Source organism: Nannobrachium achirus (genome assembly GCF_963921795.1).
Source record: "Nannobrachium achirus genome assembly, chromosome: 23".
Taxonomy (NCBI): Eukaryota; Metazoa; Chordata; class Actinopteri; order Myctophiformes; family Myctophidae; genus Nannobrachium; species Nannobrachium achirus.
Window position 1 is genome coordinate 13,563,786 of NC_137830.1, and position 23,348 is coordinate 13,587,133.

Below are 23,348 nucleotides of genomic sequence, written 5' to 3' on the forward strand. Positions count from 1 at the left end.
TTACTTAAAATTAAAATACAATTATTTGTGTGTTGGCAGTTCAGTTGTGGGCAAGAAAATTAATGTAAAAAAGCTTTTAAACATTGACTTCCTGGTGCCTGTAATCCTGGAGGTGGTCATGCCGTTCTTTTCAAGGGAAACTTTGCTGTCATGTTAAAGGCTTGTTTTTGTTCCTCTTGTCACCTTGCTAGCTGCTAATAATAATATTATGCCTGGAAAAAGTCACATTTCAGTGGTGACTCACTCACTCATCTCTCACACAGGCATCTCGCAGAGAAGGACTGTGACAGACATCATAACAATAAAAACAAATGAATACGTAACATAATACATACATGTCATCATAATATAGTTGCAATGAGCTTTAAAACACACAAAAAATTTCATATCTCCTTGTTCATTGTTTTTATGAGTACCCATTTAAAAAGAGAACGCACAATTCCAATCATGTCTGTGCTTGACTGTAAGGAAAGGTTTTCAGAACAGTGACATTATGCGATGTGATTCAATTCCCTTTGCTCTCTTTTCATGTAATACTAACACTTCTACGCAGTTATGACGATTAGATTAAAATAAACCATATTTTTCTCACATGTCCCAAAATACAAACGTTCTGGTCAAGAGTGATACAAATAATAGAACACATATTTGGGAGAGTTTTAAATTTACAAAACCACAATATACTTCTGGGAACACGTCCCCAAAGTCTGCAGAGCAGAGATCTATATCTCTTTTGGATTTTGAGAATTACAGCACTCAAACAAATATCAAGGGGTTGGAAAAGTTTGGAACCTCCCAGGGTGGATATATGGTTGGAAAAAATGGAGTACTCTATGGAGAAGGTGACATATAAAATAAATGTTAAGGAAAATGTATTTGAAGAAAGGTGGGCCTCTTATCTATTGAATAAGGATAACATGCCCACTTAACTCTACCTTTTGTTCTGTCCATTTTATTTGTATTTTTGTTCAAACCAAAAGTATTTCAGACACAATCATCAAACAAAAAAGCCTCTTTATCTTATTTTTATTTTTTATCTGTCTCTGTATATTTTTTGTTTTGTTTTGTTTTTGTTATGTGGATTACGTGTGTGTACATAGGTTATGTTGTTTTGTCTTTTTCCCTCTGCGTTTTTGTTTTGTGTTTTATGTAGGTGAAGGTATACACAAAAAAAAGAAAATGGGTCAAAATGTAAGGATATGTAAAATGAAATGAAATGAAAAGGCATTTAAAGAGATTAAAATAAACTATTGATGTGTCTATGTATTCATTATATATTTTTTCCATGCATGAATGCAGGCCTTAAACAACAACAACAACAACAACAACGATGATTGCAGCAACAGATCTGGAGAAGTTGGCAGAAATCGGTAAGAGTTACGTGATTATTCAGCCTTTGAAAGGTAATGCCAATGAATTCATTAATCAAATGGAAGGTGTGAGAAGATGCAATGCACAGAACAAGGAATTTATTCACTACAATAATTCACATTAGATTCCCAAGTTATTATACTGCCAGGAAACATACGCGAGTCAATTCACCTGCTGAAAATGGGTCATCTTCCATCACCAAACTACAAAGCCAGCAGCAATAAAACATAAGAAAAAAATCTTTATTCTCACAAACAGGACTTTGTTTTTTCCAGAAATCTATGTGTGTACTCTACTGCTCACATGAGTTGCTGCAGCAGTTATTGGCAGAGATGCCATGGTTCAGCTGTTAATAGGGTCCCTATATACAGTAATATATACACACGTTTGAAAATAAAAGCAAATAAAGTTCCTAGTTTTGTGAATGATATGGTTTTCTACTTCCTATTTAATGGCCTCCAACCTGTCGAGGAGCTTTTCTTCACCACTAGCTTCTCCACTGTTTTATGTGAAATCAAGGGAAACGGTCAGAGTGAAGCCTTGAAGTCAATTTTAAAGCTCAATTTTAAAATCTGAGCAAACTGCAAATGTTCTGGCAACTTAAAGGGTGTGTAAGTGTTTTTTTGTTTTCTTCTTTTCTTAGATGATGCATAGAAAAAACAGGCAACCCCTACTACGGGGTCGGCAAATAAGATTAATGTATTGCTTACTGATGCAACTGCAAGATGGAAATACTATTGTGATCATATTGTACAGGCCACATCCTTGAAAGTGAGGACATTTTATTTCATTAAAAAGTTACAAGGGGACATTGTATCAGGAGACAGTCATACTCCTTTTCCAGCAGAGATAATAAACAAGAGCTCTTTCATAGAACAGGAGCTCTATGATTTGTCAAGGAAAGCGCTCTTTATTAGAGAAACACTTCATTGTTCTACAAATGCCTTCTAAATCAGTAGTTCTCAACTTTCAAGATTTTTCAAAGATGTTCAAAGATAGCAGATTTACAGAGCTTGTGCCGTGAGCTTGTATAGCTGCTATTTTTGAATAGCCAACGCCAAAGTCTGAAATGACAGATGCTTTCTCGGGATGTGAAACACGTTCTTTTGCGCAATATATAATTTGCACATGGATAAAAGTGTTATAATAAGCGTTCTTCAAGTAGCCAACATGTTGATTCTCTATTTGGACATTATAGCCTAAATGTGAGACTGTCTGGCTGCCCTGGCAAATATTGTAAATTAGTTACAAATATACCAGGCCAGATTATTGTGGGTGGGCCAGTTCTGGCAACCTCCAGATAAACATTTTAATAATAAGTACAGAGGTGGCCTTGGAGATAATAATACTAATTTACAGGGTTACAAGTGCTATACCATCTCTCTCTCTGCTCCCCTACCCTCTCATGAAAAAATAAAAATAACATACCATCAAACAATAACTTGGCGGTCCCCCTGCAATGACTCTTGAGGACCTCGTAGGGTTCGTGGACCCCCTGTTGAACACCCATGCTATAGAGTTCAGTCACAGTCGATGCAGGAAGATAAACACTTGAAATTGAAAGCCAAATTGAAATGGATTACCATCAGGATATAGTGCTTGTAACCTTTTAACAAAAACTTTTTGGTTTATCCAAAAAGGATCACTTATTACACCTTTTTATATAAAATGTTTAGATGAATAGATGGATTATTTTCGTCATTAGGTGCTAACATACTGTAAACACAAGTTACAACCACGAAGACATGCAGACTTATACGAATTAAACAAAAATACAAAGTGATTTCTCTCCTGGTGTGTGACTCTACACTGCAAAAAGAAATCTATCAGATAAACCACCAAACTCACTCACTCACTCACACACTCACGTTCTAACGCTCTAACGCTCACGCTTATCTACGTTTATCTATTCGCTCGCTTCAGCAACTGATCCCAAAGTTCACATGGTATTGGCCATTAGCATTATACCAACGGTGACGGAGCCCGAATTTCATTTCTCCCAAATTAAAGCTGTTTATTAGCGTTTTCTCTCTCACAGTTAGGAATGTGCATTCTCTCTCTCTCTCTCTCTCTCTCTCTCTCTCTCTCTCTCTCTCTCTCTCTCTTTTACCAGGTGCGTTTGATGTGTGTCTCATCTTCCAACGGGTATGAAAAAACTATGTGGAGCAAGCGCATTCATACTTCTATTCACCTAAATTTGCTGTTAAATTATTTGCATCATAAATATACACTCCTCCATGAGCTGCTCCTTACATTATGATGCTCCCACATATTCTCACGCACGCACCACAGTAACTTTCCCCACAACCCACACTCTGCACATATTTTGGAGCACATATCTTCGAACGGGTAAGGTCTAGTAAGCTTAGATGTACCGGTCTACTGGCCTCCCTCTGTACGCAAGTCAACCTGAAACTTGGCACTGAGACGGATGAGAGTGGAAGTGAGTCACTGAGGACAGGTTGCTAACTAGGGATGGGACGATATGAACATTTCATATCACGATTGTTGTAGGGCTGTCCTCGACGCAGGATTTCTCAAGTCGATTCGAGTCGCGGGGGTTAATCCGACGCGTCGACGAATCATTTATGTAAAAAAAAAGAAAAAAAAAGTGGTGCTTTAAGCTTTTAAACCACGTCAACGTAATACAATAAAACAGCAATATGTTTTAAGCCTTTAAAGTGAATTAGATCCATGAACTACCGTGCATATTGAGACATGATAGCGGTGGACACTGGACATTAATGACGATAAGATTGCGTCCAGCCGTGCGTAATTTGCCGTGCGTAATTGTGAATTGTGGAGCAGAGTAGAACAACAGAGGAGAGAATAATGCATCTCTTTGACAGCATGTTGTGTATTATTTCCACAAGTTGTATTTTCTCAGAGCACCGCTGCTGTATCAAAAGAGCTATGTTGCCGATCTGGTGCGAGATAATAAAAAGAAAACAGTTCGCCCGTCGCTATTCCTCAGCCTGAGTCCAACCACCACACACCCACGGCAGTGAAAGTGAAAGCGCATCGCGCTTGCTCTGCTGCTTCTTTGGCCAGCTCTCAAGTAGAATAACAACTCGTCGACGCATTTCCTTTCCAAGTGGTTAACTTCAAAATAAGAGCTCCCTGTTATATGATCAAGGCAACTTTCAAGTCACGTGAACTGATTTTATTTTTAAGTCTAGTAGTAGGAAGTATGGACTCAATAAGAATTACATGACAGTCACAGTCCAGCGCTATCATACCGCACCACAGTATACTGGTGTGATAAAAAAAATTATATATTTTTGACGGCTCGACTCAAACAATTGGCGTCGATTCCGGGGGCTTAAAACGACGCGTCGATTCGTCGATTTTTAGAGGACAGGCCTAGATTGTTGTGACAAAATAAATCACGATTTACGATATTATCGCGATAATCAAAATCCATTATCCTGGGGCGGAACATTTGCCCAAAAATAGCAGATCTACAAGCTCACAACGTGTCGCGTTGTATTTTTTGGCAAAGACATTTGATAAGAGAGTGAAAAAAAGAACATATATTATTATATATTAGTACCTTTTACCAATTTTAGAGGGTTTAGTGTTACCGGATATGCAGCTCTGCAAATAAAAGGTGATTTGATCCCAGTGCATGACGAAGGACGATATGACGATATATTAAATCTACATGATACGATTATCGTGAGTGTTTTTTATCGCGATAAACGATAATATCGCATATCGTCCCATCTCTATTGCTAACTTCTCCCGGTAACATCATTATGCATTTCTGTGTCACACTGTGCCTGTGGCATCTCTGCTGCTATCTGTGTTTCGGTGACGTTGGCAAAGAGTACTGTGAGAGAGAGAGCAGGGGTTCCCAAAGTTCTTTTTAGCTCAAGACACAAAAGATGAATGAGACGCTTGCCCGAACTAGTGAAAATAACCGATCTACAAGCTCACGACGTGTCGCTTGACTCACTTCTTGCCATGTTGTGAGCTTGTAGATCTGCTATTGTCGCTACTACTTAAACTTGTTTTTATTATTTATTTATGGAAATTGTTAGACTGTCCGCCTGTCCGTCCGTCTGTCCGCCCGTCCGAGTGGCACCGTCCCTTGGTGCCAGCGCAGAACCTCTGCCCCAAATCTTTCACATGGGCCTGTTATGGTGCCACCAGGAGGCAGATTTGTGCAAAACATATTGTTAGACAGTACTTCTACAGATTTTGTCCAAAAATCACACAACTCTGTACAAAGAGTCATTAAACGAAATGGGTCTTTCAGATTCACATTTTTTCCTGATTGGCTTCCAAAGTTTGCAGGAGTGCTCCGTTTTGAACAAAATATTTCGGTGAAACTTTGCATGCACATTCCCACTAGGCTGAGGAAGAAAGTGGCACTATAACAGGCAGAGTCCTGTCTTGACCAATAACTGCACCGATCTGTGTAACACTTTGTATGCACACTCCCTAGAGGCCAAGGTAAAACAGGCTGGCCTGCATTTTTCTTCTAATTTGCCTTTTTTTGCGCCACCAGGATGTCAGCTTATTATATGTGAAACAATCTTTTTGGATGATGATTTCTTTTTCTTTTCAATGTAGGAAATACAAATACATACAGGCATATTTACTCGTGTCCCATAAAAACTGGTCCGTGACCCACTGTTTGGGAAACAGTGAGATAGAGGTCATGTGATTTACTAGATAAGATTCTTTGCCCCCGAGCTGGAGGGCCTTGTAACGGCGCCTTGTTAATTAGCTGAACTGGGCAGGGCTCATAATAACACATTCTTTCCTTTGGCCTCTGAGTCGATGCCCACTCACTGTGCCAACTAAGAGGTCTGAGGTCATCCTGGTCAACCCGGTGACCACACTCAGAACATTTCAAGAGAACTAGGAAGCGCTGATGCCAGATTCTTGTGTCCAAATCATAATTTTGGATTGACCTAGACCACCAATCAGCAATGTTTTGACGGATATTTTGTAAAAAGAAAAGGTAATTCTTGCCAAAGTTCCCTGTTCTTTTTAACCCCAGCCTTTATATTTTTCTTGCCCGTTGTTATGGCTCCAGGGGGTCCCCAGCACAATTATGAACAGTTTAGCCACTTAAAGGAGCTGTAGTCAACTTTTTCATGAAAAACGGATGCTAAAATAAAAATAATGTTGAAAATATTTTATAAAAAAGATTAAGCTTCATATATGTGTTTCTATTAAAAAATGACCACAAAAAGCGTAAAATAATGATAAAATAATCATTTTGGCCATTGTCAGGCTGACTTTGTTTACATCCCTTATCAATCCATATAAAAGAATAGAAGAGGGAAAGTGAGCCTGACGATGGCCAAAATGATTATTTTATCATTATTTTACGCTTTTTGTGGTCATTTTTGAAGTCTATAGACAGTTGTAGGATTCTGTACAAAATCTTTTCCATGTTGAGAAAGATTCATACATTTTGAAACCTTTTCAGGAATAGTTGAAAAGGCAGATCTACGTATTTATTTTGGCCATAATAATACATGATTTTGATTATATTTTGTTATTGGCATTTCTTGGTGTATTTACAGTAGCTTTTTTGTAATATCTGACCCTGTGCAACTTAAGTTCACAAGGCCTAAAAGCCACACAATGAAATTGTTTAAATGGCAATCATTTAGTATGACAATTAATCGTCAAGTAAAATGTCATAATCGTGACAGCCTTAGCTGCTGTACAGTATGTACGTTAGGGAGGGTTTGCAGGGAGCTAACATACGTAATGTGTTTGTGTTCTTCTTACGGCATGAAAGGAATCCCTTGTAATTTGTCCAGACAAATACGTCTGCTTGCTTTCCTTGGCCAAGTAACGGTACAGTAAATTTGAGCATTGTCCACCGTCCAGCCAATCTAAACAGGCCTGTCCTCTGGGCATTTCCCCTCCTGTGCTATCGGTCACACCAGTATTTATAGATCGGTTTCCCGAACCACTGCAGAATAAACACAAGATCACAGCCATAGATTATACACTGAAAGTTTCCAGCCAATGTGTTGGACTACTGTAGGAGGGTTGGTAAATCTGTTTTCTTTTCTGTTCTTTTTTTTCCTTATTTTTTTTAAGGATGAAACAATATCAGATAAGGTGCATAAACTCAGGAAATGGTAGCTGGTGGGTGTCATATGGGAATTCATGATGAAACAACCCTGTTTCTTATGCTACAGTATGTCTCACAAATGGAAAATATTGGAAAGCTCTGCACAAAAAGCAGCATCCAGCCTATTACAGATAGTGGCCTCAGTGTCTTCAAGGTGAATAGCTTTGTTAGCTTTATACCCTGTATATATAAAACATGTCACAATGCGACATAGCTCTGTTTACACAATGGTGTACCCTCTCCAACTTTATATGTTCCCCATTTTCAACTGTTTTTATTGTGATAGATATTGTCATTATTGTGGGCTCGCCTATAGGCGAGCACACTTTAGTTATTGTCATTATTTATTTCTATACTAAGCAGTGCAAGTATCAAAAAACTTCGGTTCCTTTCTACTCCTACATACTTAGTGAGAAAATGAAAATAAAAACATCAATGTGTTCAGCTTACAGTGGCGAAGTGTGCTATTATTTATTATAGCAATCGGCCAAATGGTGGCGCTGTAGGAAGCCTTCGAAAGTGCGATCTTTGAACAGGTATAGCTCATGCTGTGTTTGAGGTACAGCCATGAAACCTGTATACACGTATGCGTCTCCTCATGCCGAACAACTTTTACCCTCTAACTTTTGACCTCTGACCTTTAGGTCTCCCACAATTCGGAATAATATGAAAAACAGTAAAAATCTATCTCCTCCTGGGATTTTTGCGATACGCGCATGAAACTTTTTTCACATGAACTTTGGACCAATACGGTCAAACTGTCTTCACGGATTTCTTTTAAAGTGAAATATAATTTTTTAATAATTCAATCAATATTGCGGTTTTATGCAAATTATTCTTCGCCCTCTAAATCATACATGCAAAGTTACACGTTCATGGCATTTGGCAAAGATGTGGAGGGTTAGTCAAAGTATCACTGAAACCAATTTTATTCCAATCGGCCAAAGGGGGTGCGCTATACGAAGCGTCTGAAAATTCAAACTTCAAACGGGCATAAGTCATGACTCGTTTCGTTTGAAGACATGCAACTTGTTACACGCGTGCTTTGACTCAAGCGGAAGACATCTGTGTCGTTGTTAAGTAAGCTCCGCCCTTCGATTTTCCGCCATTTTGAGCAGTTTGTAAAACGCGTAAACCTGCTTTTATTCTGGAATTTTCGCTCCACGTGCACAAAACTTTTTTTACGTGAACTTTGGACCGATATCTATTGATCTGTCAGATCGGATTTCTTTAAAATTGAAACATGCTTTTTTAAATAAATTCAATGAATATTGCAGTTTTATGCAAATTATTCTTCTGCCTCTAAATCATACATGCAAAGTAACATGTTCATGGCATTTGGCAAAGATGTAGAGTGTTAGTCCAAATATCACTAAAACCAATCTTACCCCAATTGGCCAAAGGGGGGCGCTATATCATTTTGAGCAGTTTGTGAAACGCTTAAACCCGTTAGGTTTTTTTTTTGCAATTTGCATGAAACATTCTACACACAATCTAAGGACCTTTATCTAATTATGCCTATGAAGTGCACACACACAAAAAAATAAATAATAATGAATATAGCTGCAAGCAGCGATAAAGTGGCCAAAGCCAAAAACACCTCAAATCATGAACACAGCCTGCAATGTGCGTGAAATCTTGCAAGGACATTCCCAATAGGTCAAGGAACAGATACCACCCTTCTTACATTGGCCTGTTATAGCGCCACCAGCGGGTCAACTTTTGCACAACACATTTTTGGAACAAAATGGACCAATCTTTGACGTCAGTAACGTCAAAGAGAGCACTGCCTGCGATCTTGACATTTTGTACTTTTATAGCCATTGTTTTCTGGCTTGAAGCGAGCCCACAATTGTTTCGAAGGAACAATATTTTTCTAGTTTTATTTGTGACACTTGCTTTTGTATGTTTTCTCATGCTAATAAAGCTCCATTGAATTATTAACGAAAACACTCAGGCTTTCTGGTGTCTAGTTTAGCCCATTATGACCGACCTATGAATGCCTTCTGAATCAGTAGGTCAAGGTTTAAGACCTACTGATTATTCAAAATTATTCAACATTTTTTTACAAAAATAGCAGATGTGATGCGCTGTTAAGGCTGTTTGGAAAAGGCCTTAATGTTGTAAGCTTGTAGATGGGATATTTCTGCTGGTTTTGTGCGATGTACCATTGTACGGCAACTTCATGCGATTTATCAGACTAAGTGATTTAGTACATTGTAAAATTAATTATGATTCCAACCCCTCCATCATTAGGTTTATAATAAGCATTAGGGCTGTGAAAATTTGCCAAAAATAGCATTCAAATATTCGCCTGAAAATCCCCCGTATATTCGAATAAATTCGATATTAGCTCCATATCCAAAGTCATGGAGAAAATAGTCTACGAACAGATTGCAAAATATCTTGATGAGAATAATCTGATTTACGAGTTCCAATCTGGATTCAGAAAATCTCATTCCACTGACACATGCCTTCTCTATTTGACTGACCAAATCAAACGCGAAGCGGATGACGGCAAATATAGCGGCATGGTCATGATGGACCTCCAGAAGGCATTTGACACCGTAAATCATTCTATTCTGATTGAGAAACTAAAAGCCATCGGTCTTGACAGCGCAGCAGTGAGTTGGATGCAATCTTACCTGGTGGGGAGGGAACAGGTGGTGGAGATTAACGGTACCCTGTCCCCCCCCCTCCCAGTAAGCTGTGGTGTTCCTCAAGGTAGCATACTGGGGCCTCTGTTGTTCCTAATATACGTGAACGACATGGCATCTGCTTGCGACTGCAATCTGTTCCTGTTCGCGGATGACTCGGCTCTCCTAGTCTCGGGCAAGGACCACTTGCAGGTTGAAAAGACACTTAACTCTGAACTAAGTAAGATCTGCACATGGCTTAACGATAATAAATTATCAATTCACTTGGGAAAAACTGAGTCCATCCTCTTTGGAACAAATCATAACCTCAATAAAGTCGATAACTTCACAATCAAAGTGGGTGACAAGGTCATAACACGAAAAAACGAAATCTCTTACTTAGGATGTATCCTTGAAGCTAATCTTTCCAGCGAAAAGATGACTTCTAAAGTAATAAATAAAATCAACCAACGAACTCACTTCCTACAGAGGATCGCCCCAATGGTCAATTTCAACACACTGAAGACCATAGCTGGTGCAATAATCCAGCCCCTATTTGACTACGGAGTTCACGTATGGTATCGTGACGCCCCACAAGCCCTTAAAACTAAACTCCAAACAGCCCAAAATAAACTAATTAGGGTCCTGCTTACCCTTCCCTATCAGACTCACCTCACCGCTACTCACCAGTTAAGAGTGGGGTGGCTCAGAGTAGATGACAGAGTACAGCAACTTGCAATGGGCCTGGTGTACAAGATACACTACACCACTATGATACCCAAGTACCTGTCAAAATACTTTATAAACATTAAGGATGTCCATAACTACAACACCAGAGGCAGCGCCACAGATCACTTCCAACCCAGAGTCAAAACCAACAAAGGGTCAAACTCGTTTTTCTGCTATACCACCAAAATGTGGAAAGCCTTACCGAAGGCCATAAAGGAGTGTGGATCACTAGCATCCTTTAAAATTGCCCTAAAAAACCACTTACAGGCAGCAGCCGTTCGCAACTGGTAAAAAATGAACCTAGCCCAACCCTACCCTCCCCTGCCCCTTCTTTGTATATACCGTTTGTTTAGACTTACTGTTTTCTTTTTTGTTTTTCTTTACATATCTACTGCATAGTACTGTGTTCTATTTGTCTGTCATTCAATGTTATATGAGATACTTAAATGGTTTCCAGTGGAAATAAGCTTAGTCTTTTCATGGATCTCCTTTTAGTAGACCTTGTACCAGTGAACTGTACCGTCATGAAACTGTACCTTTTCCTATGCAAACTTCTAATAAAGTCTTCAATCAATCAATCAATCAATCTGTCTCTCCACTCCGACATGTGACGGCCAGTGTGTGAAGGGAAAGTGAAGCAGCTGGAGGTTTATTCTTCGCTGTATGACGGTGTCGCTAAATAGGCACCCTTAATGTACAAGCCCACAGCGTATTGGATCAGCGACGTATTGTGGACTTGTAGATCAGCCCACTTTTGCAGCAGCGAATGGAGACTTCTGCCTTGCGAGACCAGCCACCTTTTAACGTTCCATGCGCCCAGAATCTCGCGAGAAGTGCGGTAGATTTGTTTTAATTAAATATAAATTAATTCGAAGCTCAATTTTTTACTTTCGAATATTCGTTTATTGTTAACATTCGAACGAATCTTCGAATATGGAATATTCTTTCACACCCCTAATAAGCATGCACACGCCAAATCCATTTGATGAATCGACAAACTGCTACATTGAAAACCTAGCAACATCACTGGGACCCCCAAATGAATACCCCCGGCCCCCGTGAATAACATTGTGAATGTGATCCTCAGAGTTGCAGAAGGAGGATGAAGAGCTGAGTCGTTTGGAGGACCTACCAGTACCAACGCTACCAGCCCGTCCGCCGCTGCCTAAAGCCAGGTCCTCTATAGACACTACACACCCTTATTACGACGTGGCACGGCACGGCATCATCCAGGTCACAGGTCAGTCAGTGTTATTCTTTTTTCAAAATATTAATATTTTGAAAAATCAATCCTCTATACTTACTTAAACTTAGTTGAATCAGGTCTCCTCTGTACCTTTACACCAGTGGTTCTCAACCTTTTCAGGCTGCGACCCCCAAAATAATCATATATTAACTGGGGACCGGGACCCCCTACCCAAGAGTTAAGGCATTACATTTTGTATAATACAGTTCTATTGTGAAAATAGCTGCTCTACATTGCGTGGAAAGGCGCTGTGAGCATGTAGATCTGCTATTTTCACAATGTCTGCCTCATAATTTAACAATTTGACCAATTTGTCATTTTAGAGTTATTAAAAAGTCCTTAAATTGTGACTTTAGAAATATGCAGATACCTTCACTATACACTTAAACGTTATGTTGGTTTGTTTACTGTTGAGTGAGAAAACATGTTAATTAATGTTGCACATTAATGTTGCACATTAAGTTAATCATCTGGGGACCCCTCAAAATAATTTGGGGACCCCCCTGGGGGTCCCAACCCACAGGTTGAGAACTACTGCTTTACACTACTACTTTTGTACAATTAATTTAGTCCTTGCCCGTTGTGGTGTGTACTGACATGAAAGTATTGGCTCCTAGGATAGTAGGATTTAAGACGCATCAGTGATCATTCATCTCCAAATTTGGGCACTATTACAGCATACGGCTGTTACCATGAGTGATGTCAGTCATCAGCATGCATATAACTGCATTCATGAAAACATGCAAAGCCTGCGTTCATTCCCAGAAGAAAGTTATTTAAGAATCCACTGGCCTCAGGTATATGAGACCATGCCGAGTGCATGATTCCATTAACCTTTTTCTTTTTATATACTGGGAAGAAATGAATCATTCCACCCACAAAACAACAGGAAAAGGCAAGACTGGTGCTACTGTATGTTCCCCCAGCCCAGAACGAAGAATCATTTGGCTGCATTAGGGGGGACCATTGTTGAATTAAGCTGCCCCGCAGAACCTTGCATTGAAAGTTCTTATCGGCCAACACAGCGTCTATTTGCATCACAAATGATTCGATAATGTATTCTGATTATGTGGTCCCGTTTCTTCTCTCACTCTTTTTGGTATGAAACAACTGCTTTTGCCACCCGCAGGTGCACTCAGACGGCCCCCGATAGCAACCAGAGAAAATGTTAGCATCAGCAGGGGCGTCACACCAAATTCTGGGCCCTGAGTACAAGGATTCACTGCGGGCCTCCCATGAATGTTAACTATTGAAAAATAAGCAGATATACAAGCTCACAGCGCGTGCTGCGAGCTTAGATCTGCTATTTTTGAAAAATCGTGAAAATGTTTGCAAGAAACTTATGTTTCTATGTCAGTGGTGCTCAAACGTTTTCATGTGAAGGACCCGAAGATGATATGTATTTGGCCACAGACCCCCATCTCAAAATATCTAGTTCCAGGGACCCCCCGGAAGCAAATGTTCGCTTAAAAAAATACATATTCAAAGATTTGCACACATTTTCACGACTTTTCAAAAATAGCACATCTACAAGCTCGCAGCGCGGCACTCGGTGCCGCGCTGTGAGCTTGTAGATCTGCTATTTTTCAATAGCTAAAGTTACTAGGGCCCCTCCTCCACCTTGGGCCCTGCGGTAACTCAGTCCCACTCTCCTACCCCTTGTGACGCCCCTGAGCATCAGACAAGTGCCGGGGAAGCAAAGTTCACGCTGCTGGCTCCTCAGAGATAAACTGTAGCGGCTTGTCGACTCGGGAGCTTTAGGGAGAGGGAGGGAGAGGGGGGGGGGGGATTAGGTGGTCTCGCTTCTCTGATGTTTTCCTGCCTGCGTGGTCTTGTGTTCTCTCCAGGGGATGACAATTACGGCAGGAAGCTGATCATCTTCAGTAGCTGCTGCATGCCTCCGTCCCACCAGCTGAACCATCAACGTCTGCTGGAGTGAGTGTGCGCGTAGACGTCTGATGTCTTATCTGTATCAGGGATGGGACGATATACGCGATATTATCCTTTATCGTGATAAAAAAAACACTCACGATAATCGTATCGTGGAGATTTAATTTGTCGCGATATCGTCCTCCGTCATGCACTGGGATCAATTCACCTTTCATTTGCCGAGTGTCACAACGCGACCCATTGTGAGCTTGTAGATCTGCTATTCTGTTCCGCCCCAGGATAATGGATTTTGATTATTGTATAATATCGTAAATCGTGATTTCTTTTGTCACAATAATCGTGATATGACATTTTCTTATCGTCCCATCCCTAATCTGTATAGAATCTGTATAGAATTAATACAGTATGTGTTGTACAAGTGGACTGGGTCATTTTTATATAGGAGTATAGCCTACAATCAAATATATAAATTATAACTTAATAATAGTTTGGCTAAGTTACGGTAAGCATCCTCAGCGTTGGATCCGGTTTCTCCGGTTCCGTATCCCATTCCAACCCTATGTAGTCTTGCAACAGTGTTGTTTTGACAGCAAATTTTTATTTAGTTTTAGTCATAGTCTTTTGAATAAAATGTAATTTAGTTTTAGTCATAATTTAAGTCACTTGAAAAGTTTTAGTTTTAGTCTAATTTTAGTCGACTAAATATAAGATTTTAGGTGACTAGTGATTAGTTGATTTTAGTCAACTAAGATGTATTTTGGTGGGCCTTGATGACATTGTAATGGCTGATTTTACACTTGGTTGCGTGCAGAAAATAGCCGATCTACAAGCTCACAACGCGTCGCAGCGCGACGCGTTGTGAGCTTGTAGATCGGCTATTTTCAGCACGCAACCCAACATAAAGTGATCTTCTCCACTAGTCCCTCCCTAACGTTTTAGTCTAGTTTTTATTTTGTTGACAAAAAAAAAATTTTAGTCATCAAAGCTTACTTTTTATTTAGTTCTTATTTAGTTCGACAAACATTTTTCATCATAGTTTTAGTCGACGAAATCAACACTGTCTTGCAACTGACAAGGCTTTAGGTACATTTTTCTACAGGTGCTACAGTACCTCCTTGTGCTGACTGCTCTTTCCCCTCCGCCCCCACAGGTATCTGAAGTACACCCTAGATCAGTATGTGGAGATGGACTACACTGTGGTCTACTTCCACTACGGCCTCCGCAGCGCCAACAAGCCGTCTCTCCGCTGGCTGCGGGAAGCCTACAACGAGTTTGACAGAAAGTTAGTCGCTTCAATCCAACTTCTATTGTCAATTAGAAATGATACATAGCCTACTGTAGCTTGCGAGGTTAGTTCAGGCAGAATACACTCCAGAGGTTACACGTGTGCGTCTTTTTTTGGTGCATGCTATGGCGTAGATCAGTGGTTCTCAACCTGTGGGTCGGGACCCCCAGAGGGGGTCCCCAAATTATTTGGGGGGGTCCCAAGATGTTTAGCTAAATGTTAATATTGTTGTCCTACTCAACAGTAAACAGACCAACATACGGTATAAATGTATCTGCACATTTCTAAAGTGACATTTTAAGGACTTTAAAGACCTTTTTAGTACCTCTGGTCAAACATTGGTCAAATTGTCAAATATTAGAGGCGGAAATTGTGAAAATAGCAGATCTATATGCTCACAACGCCTCGCGTTGCGAGGCGTTGTGAGCATATAGATCTGCTGTTTTCACAATGGAATAGATCGAGTCAAACTAAATGTAATGCCAACTTCTACAATTCCAAGTGCTTGTGCAGGGTGGGGGGTCCCCAGTTAAAATATGATTATTTTGAGGGTCGCGGCCTGAAAAGCCGCTGGTGTAGATTACAATGTCTGTCCACTCCTCTTTTTAGATATACTTGCCAATTAGTCCCCCCAGGAATACGCGGAGAAAAAGTCTTGATTCCGCGCAGAAAAAAAATCCTGATTCTGCGGAATTGTGCGGAGAACAATTCTTGATTCCGCGGACATTAAAAAACAACCTAAAATGACCAGTTATCAAGCTAAAAATTATATAGTTCTAATAATCAAGTAAAACCCTTCATGAAATAGCTACAATTAATTGTAATTAGTGGTTAGAATAATCGAATATTCGAATAATCATTTTTGAGAATAGAAATCTAATATTAAATCTATTCTTTTTTTAATTGTTATTGTTTTTAATAATTACTTTCTGTTGCAAAGACTATATTGTCATCCAAACCATGCCCATAGTAACCACATTTTAGAGGATAGCCTACCTACTACCTAGTATGGGTGTAATATTTATTTATTCTCTTCTACATTAGCATTGTTATTGCCAGGACCATAGAGGCATAGAGAGGAACTATAGTTCAGGACACAGTTTCTGTCAGGAATGTGGGACCATCCAGCATCAGTGCTAGCAGGAGGGAAGCTAAGCTATTCCCCCAGGCTCTGAATGAGGTGGCCACTGCCCAGACCATGTACAAATCGTTTTATAATAGTAATAATAACTTCTCCCGCCGCTCTGCTGCCACTCGCGACTGTTATTCCGCGGACGTCAGAAAAGTCCGCGAATGGCCGAGAAATCCGCGGGTGGTCGCGAATTCTGCGATACATTCCGTGATCGCGGAATCGCAGATTCCTGGGGGGACTAGCCAATATCCAGCCTGCCTGTCCTGTTTCAAATACTGTATGTCACAGAAGTTAGTAGCGGCAGTGGCTCGGGTGGTAGAGCGACTGCTTGGAAATAGGAAGGTTTCCGGTTCGATGCCAGTAGTGTCCTTGAGCAAGACACTGAATGCCTAACTGCTCCCAACGAGCAGGTTGTTGCCTTGCATGGCCTCCCCCGCCATCTGTGTCTGAATGGGCGAATGTAATGCTCATTGTAAAGCACTTTGAATAAAGGTGCTATATAAATGCACCATTTACCATAGATTTATGCGACAAAAATGGTTCTGAATTCTAAAAGTTCAATCTACATAATTATAAAACATCCTCAACTTACCTAACTGCGCATAGATGTCATTTCTTGCATGCAGAAATTGTTGTTCACCTGACCATGTTTTATCTCTTTGTCCTGTAGATATAAGAAGAACCTCAAAGCTCTCTATGTGGTCCACCCAACCAACTTCATTAGAATTCTCTGGAACATATTCAAACCCTTTATAAGGTACAAACTACACCAAAACGGGTTCAAAATATATTAGTTGGATCGTTTCCGATATCTCCGTGACCGTGGAGAGCGATGGTCCGTTTCTCAGTCGTTTTGTCAACTATGAAGGTTAAATAACAAATTGAGCTCCCATGCAAAAATGCAGGCAAAATGTTTGACAGCCAATGAAAGTGTGCGTCTCGTTCACTTACTATACACTATACTATAAAGGAAAAAAATACCCCCCAAAAATCTGCTTTAAGTAGCATGTGAGGGGTCAAACAAGGGGTTTGTAATGATTCTGAATCCATTGCAAGCATTCGTTTTGCATGAAAAACATTCCTTGGGCTAAGAACGGACCCCTCAGAACCATGAAAAATGATGACTCATCACTAAACCATAGTTTTGTCGGGCCGTTTTAGCCCAATAAATGTTTTTTTTTGTGCAAAACAAATTCTTGCAATGGATTCAGAATCATTAAAAAACACAGATTTTTGGGTGGTATTTTTTTTTCCTTTAAATTGTATAGTGTATAGTAAGTGAATGAGAGACCCACACTTTCAGCGGCTGTCAAATATTTTGCCCACATTTTTGCGAGGGACATGGGAGCTCAATTTGTTATTTAACCTTCATAGTTGACAAAACCACTGAGGAACGGACCATCGCTCTCCACGGTCACGGAAGTATCGGAAGCGACCCAACTATATTCTCTTCATAAAAATGAGAACATAAAATGTATCTAAATATATGTTTCCATGGACCAAAGCATACAGTAATACAATATATTTCAAAATGTCTGTCTTTTTTGGATTTTGGAACATGCATACTGTATGTGATAAATGTTATTACATTAACTGTTCTGCTGCCCTTGACGACGCTCACCGTCAGTGAAAGGGTTAATACCATGGCGCCGTTGACGGCGAGGACTGTCAATCTTACTGTATATACAGTAAAGATATTATTACTTACTGTACGTCGCTCCGGTCCCGCCCGCATCGGTAATGTCCGCGATTTGTTTACAACGCACGTCGGGCGTGCACGCGAAGTTAACGTCCTCCATAGTAAATCCATTGAGAGGCCCATAAAGAGACTTCATTTTCTCCAAAAGGGACATTCTTATACAAAGGATGGTCTCCACTCTCCATACTATACACAAAAGCTGGGCGCAGCCATGTTCTCTTCTGGGCTCACACTGTCATGTGACTAGATGACGTAATCTTTGCTGTCAAGTGATAATCCAAAAAAACAAAAACAACCCCCTTCCGGCCCTTCAAAATAATAGCGGCGGCCTATGGAGGTAACGGCGTGGCACCGAGGCACCAAGCAAACCTTCAGATTAAGAGGCAGTAGTTGTGTTAAGGGACATGTCTTTCATTCATGTACACATTTTAATCGTTTTTCTCACAGTCACAAGTTTGGCAAGAAGGTAACGTATGTGAACTACCTGGCTGAACTCGGGGACCACCTCAACTATGAACAGCTCATCATCCCCCCCGATGTAATCAGGTACTGTACCTCACCATATCATGGTGATGGAATGCACTAGAATGTCTAACTACGCACTGGTTTTCATACAACTACTTGAACCCTGCCGTCCCTATTCTTGGCATGTCATTAAAGTTGTGCATTCTGCAAAAAAGATTGCAGATATACAAGCTCACAATGCGCTGAGTTCTGACACGTTGTGAGCTTGTACAGCAGCTGCTTTCGGCGAAGAGACTTTGTGTAAAGGGAAAAAAGGAGTGGGCAAAGAATTGTGAACGATTAACCCGAGATCAAGTTTAAATCCTCTGTACTTGAAATGGTTTCAAGACTCCGGTTTAAAGTTTTTACTGAGCAGGTTATTCTGCGTTTGTGTATTTGCATATTCAGATAATAAGCTGGTAGAGCAGCATCTTATTATATGCTGACAAGCAGTGTAAACATACAGTAGCTGCAGTTTTTTTTTGTATTGGCTGGTGATGTGGATTATTTGCCATCCAAGAATTCAAAAGGTAAACTTAACCCATTTAGGCCTAGGATTATTGACTGCTTTAACTATTGAAAAATAGCAGATATACAAGCTCACAGCGCGGCACCGAGTGCCGCGCTGCGAGCTTGTAGATCTGCTATTTTTGAAGAATCATGATTTTTTTTTTGCAAATCTTTGAATATATCTACTTAAAAGCAAACATTTGTAACTCAAATATTTACTTCTGGGTGGTCCCTGGAACAACATATTTTGAGATGGGGGTCCGTGGCTAAATACCTGTAATTTTGGGGGTCCTTGACATGAAAACGTTTGAGAACCACTGATTTAGCGGAAGGATTTAGAAGTCGGGTCAATGATCGGGTCAAAGATATTCATAGACTTGCACACATTTTCACGATTTTTCAAAAATAGCAGATCTACAAGCTCACAGCGCGGCACTCGGTGCCGCACTGTGAGCTTGTAGATCTGCTATTTTTTCTAAAGTTAAAGCATAAAATAATGGTTAAAGTGGTTAAAATCTAACGCGACTCGGGCGCGTTCCAGGTATTTGAGAGTTAATACCATAGAAAACTTCCGACCTTCGGAGGGCTGGATATTTGCTCTAAAGCTGGCTTCTGCAGTATTCTGGCTGTGAAACCGTAATGAATATGGATCATTTTCAAACTGAACACTGAGCTCATTTTAATTCTATCGGGTGGAAAGATTGTATGTCCAAAACTGTTACTTCTCAGGAAATTGAAAAAATAACCTGTGTGCAATTGAGCCAATGTACTTATTATCTACGTCACAAGTTCCTCTTTAATACTTTTCATTGGTTCAACCACAGGCAAACCACTTTTAGTTTTAATGTTTTTCAAAAATAGCGGAAATGGCACATCTACAAGCGTTTTGACGCATTGCGAGCTTGAAGTATGGCTATTTTCGCTACATTTGCATGACACTTGTGTATGACGACGTAGGTAATTTACAAACAAAGCAAGTTGAAATACAAGGTGTTTGGCCGACTGCGACAATATGCCAAACAATTATTTTAATGTTTGATATAAGGATGTTTACCATGCAGTGGTGTAAAACAACTTTTGCCCTATTTTATACGTGTATTACAACCATATCCTGGTGGTCTAAATGAAATGTCAGTGAGTGATCAGTCAATATGTAGTGTTTGGCCCTGTTGGGCCTAGCTCAGACCTACTCTGGATTGGATACTTTTTAGTACCATGTTTAGTACCACTTTCACACCACTCTACCCAAGTCCTCGTAGTGGAAAACCTGGCACAAGTGGGCGGTGTGGAGTGGTGTGGTGCTGGGCCATGTCAGTGGAAAAGGGGCTTAAGTATATTTTGATGCCAATACTGGATGCTCTGTGTGTGTCCTCCACAGACATGACGAGAGGCTACGGGCCACCCAGAAAGGCGGTCTACTTCCTCCTGTGAAGACCCCGCCCCCACGCCCCCCACTGCCCACCCAGCAGTTTGGTGTGAGCCTCCAGTAGTGAGTATCAGTCAACCTCGCAACCAGGGGGCGTCACAAGGGGGGGGGGGGGGGGTAAAGTGGGACTGAGTTACTAGGGCCCAAGGCGGAGGGACCTTAATTATTTTATACTTTAGCTAAATAGCAGATAAACAAGCTCGCAGCGTGGCACTAGCTTGTAGATCTGCTGTTTTTGAATACTCATGAAAATGTGTGCAAATCTTTGAATATATGTATTTTTTTAAGCGAACATTTGTAACTCAAATTTTGCTTCCGGGGGGTCTCTGGAACTAAATATTTTTAGATGGGGGTCCGTGGCCAAATACATATCATTTTGGGGGTAAACACATGAAAAGGTTTGAGCACCACATTGTAGAAACATAGGTTATTCAAAAAAACCTTAGAAGGTTTTGATATATTTAAAGACACATTTTCAAGATTTTTCAAAAATGGCAGATCTACAAGCTTGCAACCGCGCTGTGAGCTTGTAAATCTGCTATTTTTCATTAGTTAAAGCACAAAATGTGAGCGAATCCTTGTACCCAGGGCCCAGAATGTGGTGCGACGCCTCTGCTCGCAACACACACTTAAAGGCCAATACGTACTGTACCAGTCCGTCCGACGAGGGTAGGCCTTAACTACAAAAGTATTTTATTATTTTATTTGATGTTATTCGGTCTCAGTACCTTTTTTTTTTTTAATGCTGTGTTTATTGAGCACCATATTCACATTGCAGAAGGTGTATAACATAAACAGAGAGAACTATTAGAAACAAAAAAGAAAAAAACAAGTAGAAAATTATATTTCTACCACTTTTTCGAGTCACGTGTTCAAATACTGGATTCTGATTGGCTAAATTCCGGAGGTTATGACAGAACAACTGCCGCAAAGTTGTGTGAGGACTTGTCCGAGATCAATGCGCCTCAGTGTACATCCGGGGACTTCAGGAGGTAGTCGGAACACCTTTCCCCCAACCAACAAATGACCGTGGCAACGGTCCTATGTTTACTAACGTGCATGCTATAGTGGCCGATTTATTTGGATCCAATGCAATCCGCCAACTTTAAAGCCCCTTTTCTCTGAACCTATGCCTTTCTGGAAGCGAACAGCCTCTATTTACGGCCGGAACGGTACTTCTAACTGACGTTAGCTTAGCTGTAAGCTAGACGCATGGATTAGTATGGAGTTGGCGCCATCTGTTGGTGAGTAGAAGATGTTGTTGGTGGAACTATCTGCTGTCTCGCGGAAGTTTTATAGGCAATAATGATTGTAACTTAAGATCCTTGCAAGTTACAACTATGTGTTTTCTTTCATGTATAAGGGAAAAAGTGGTAGAAAAGCTATTTACCACTCGGGGTCGGACATTATGCTCTGATAATGTCCTGTGTGAGGGTGTTATCGGACTCGGCTTCGCCTCGTCCGATCACCCCCTCACACAGGACATTATCAGAGCATAATGTCCTCTCACTCGGGGTAAATTGCTTACTTAGAAATACTTTTTTTTAAATCTTTTCTCCTTTTCCTCTCTTCAGTAGTTCCCTCCCTTCCCAAGGTCTCTCCGCCCGTAGAGGTCTCTCCACCCGTAGGCACAGAATGGCAATAAGAATAGTATTCATGGAAAATAACACCCAAAGTACCATGAATCATGCACATTAAAAAGACAAACACTGTAGTAACAAATGTTTTTGCACCAAGACCAAGCCCAATAGTCCAGGCGTTTCGGGCAGTATTTTGATGGAATCGTGCACTTTATGAAAGAAGCATGAAATTTGGCACACAGTTAGAACATGCCATATTGAACATTTTTGGCTATAGGGGCATCGCAGATTTGTCTTGGGAAACTTGTGGGAGCCAATCAAAGTTGGGCTCTCATAGACTTTACTATACAGTACAATAATACAAAAAATAAATATGCTTTAAAGTGATAGTTCGCCTATTTTGTAACCACAGCTGTATGGAGTACTCACCTATAATGGACTTGTTTCGAGGGCATTATTTGGTCAACTGAATGCAGTGGTCAGAGATGTGGTCAGTTTTCTGCTGAATTAAAAGTAGTTCCATTGAGTTGCCCGACCCATTTTTTTGTAATAAACTAATCCACAAAACCGCCGTCATTGTTATTGTTGACATATTTCTACTTCTACGAGTAATGCTCGTTCAACTTTGACCCCTCTGTAACATGGTACTATTTCTTCTCTTGAGTAGATCACTGCGCCGCATTCAACTCAACGGGCGCGTCCCGCGGCAGCCGCAGCGGCAGCACACGCCCCCAAAACAGTCTGCACTGATATCCGCCTGGTCGCTCCTGAAAGCTGAAATCTCGCCTTCGGTCCTAACTATTAGCTGGGGACCCCCTTATATTCCCTCAAAGACCCTGCCCTGGGGGTCCCCGGATCCCACTTTGAGAACCAATGGTACAGACGATATATTTTATTAGTCAGTGTTGTTTTACGCTCGGCAATCGGTAGCTCTGGTCCATAGTGTAGCGCTATGTCACCGATGAGCCCTTACGCTTTAGGAAAGCCTGCGCACCCTCTCCTCTGTAGTAAAAATACAAAGTACAGTTTCGCTTCTCACCAAAACAAAGACATCTCCATAGAGTAAAAAGCCTGCTTTCAGAAGTGGGGGCAATCTGTCTAAATTTCACATCTAAAATGCACTTTTTGCCATAAAAGAAAAACTATTTCATCCGAAGGCAAAATCTGGTCAATGGACTTTTCTATTGACAAGATCTGTAGAGGGCGGTGTGGAGTAGCTAAAAGGGGGGAAAAG

General features: G+C 40.6%; 1 protein-coding gene across 1 annotated transcript in view; it reads left to right on the forward strand.

Annotated features, from left to right (window-relative positions):
* Nucleotides 1–1,330: 1,330 nt before the first annotated feature.
* The window catches only part of LOC308308763 (rho GTPase-activating protein 8-like), a gene marked incomplete at both ends in the record, with an annotated part of 47,566 nt that continues 25,548 nt past the window's right edge, over nt 1,331–23,348 (forward strand). Inside the window, 7 exons of the mRNA XM_080754216.1 lie at nt 1,331–1,370; nt 11,930–12,082; nt 13,936–14,023; nt 15,129–15,260; nt 17,066–17,152; nt 18,542–18,640; nt 20,487–20,597. Of these exons, the coding sequence (XP_080610342.1) occupies nt 1,331–1,370; nt 11,930–12,082; nt 13,936–14,023; nt 15,129–15,260; nt 17,066–17,152; nt 18,542–18,640; nt 20,487–20,597 (710 nt within the window). The remainder of the gene's footprint in view (nt 1,371–11,929; nt 12,083–13,935; nt 14,024–15,128; nt 15,261–17,065; nt 17,153–18,541; nt 18,641–20,486; nt 20,598–23,348) is intronic.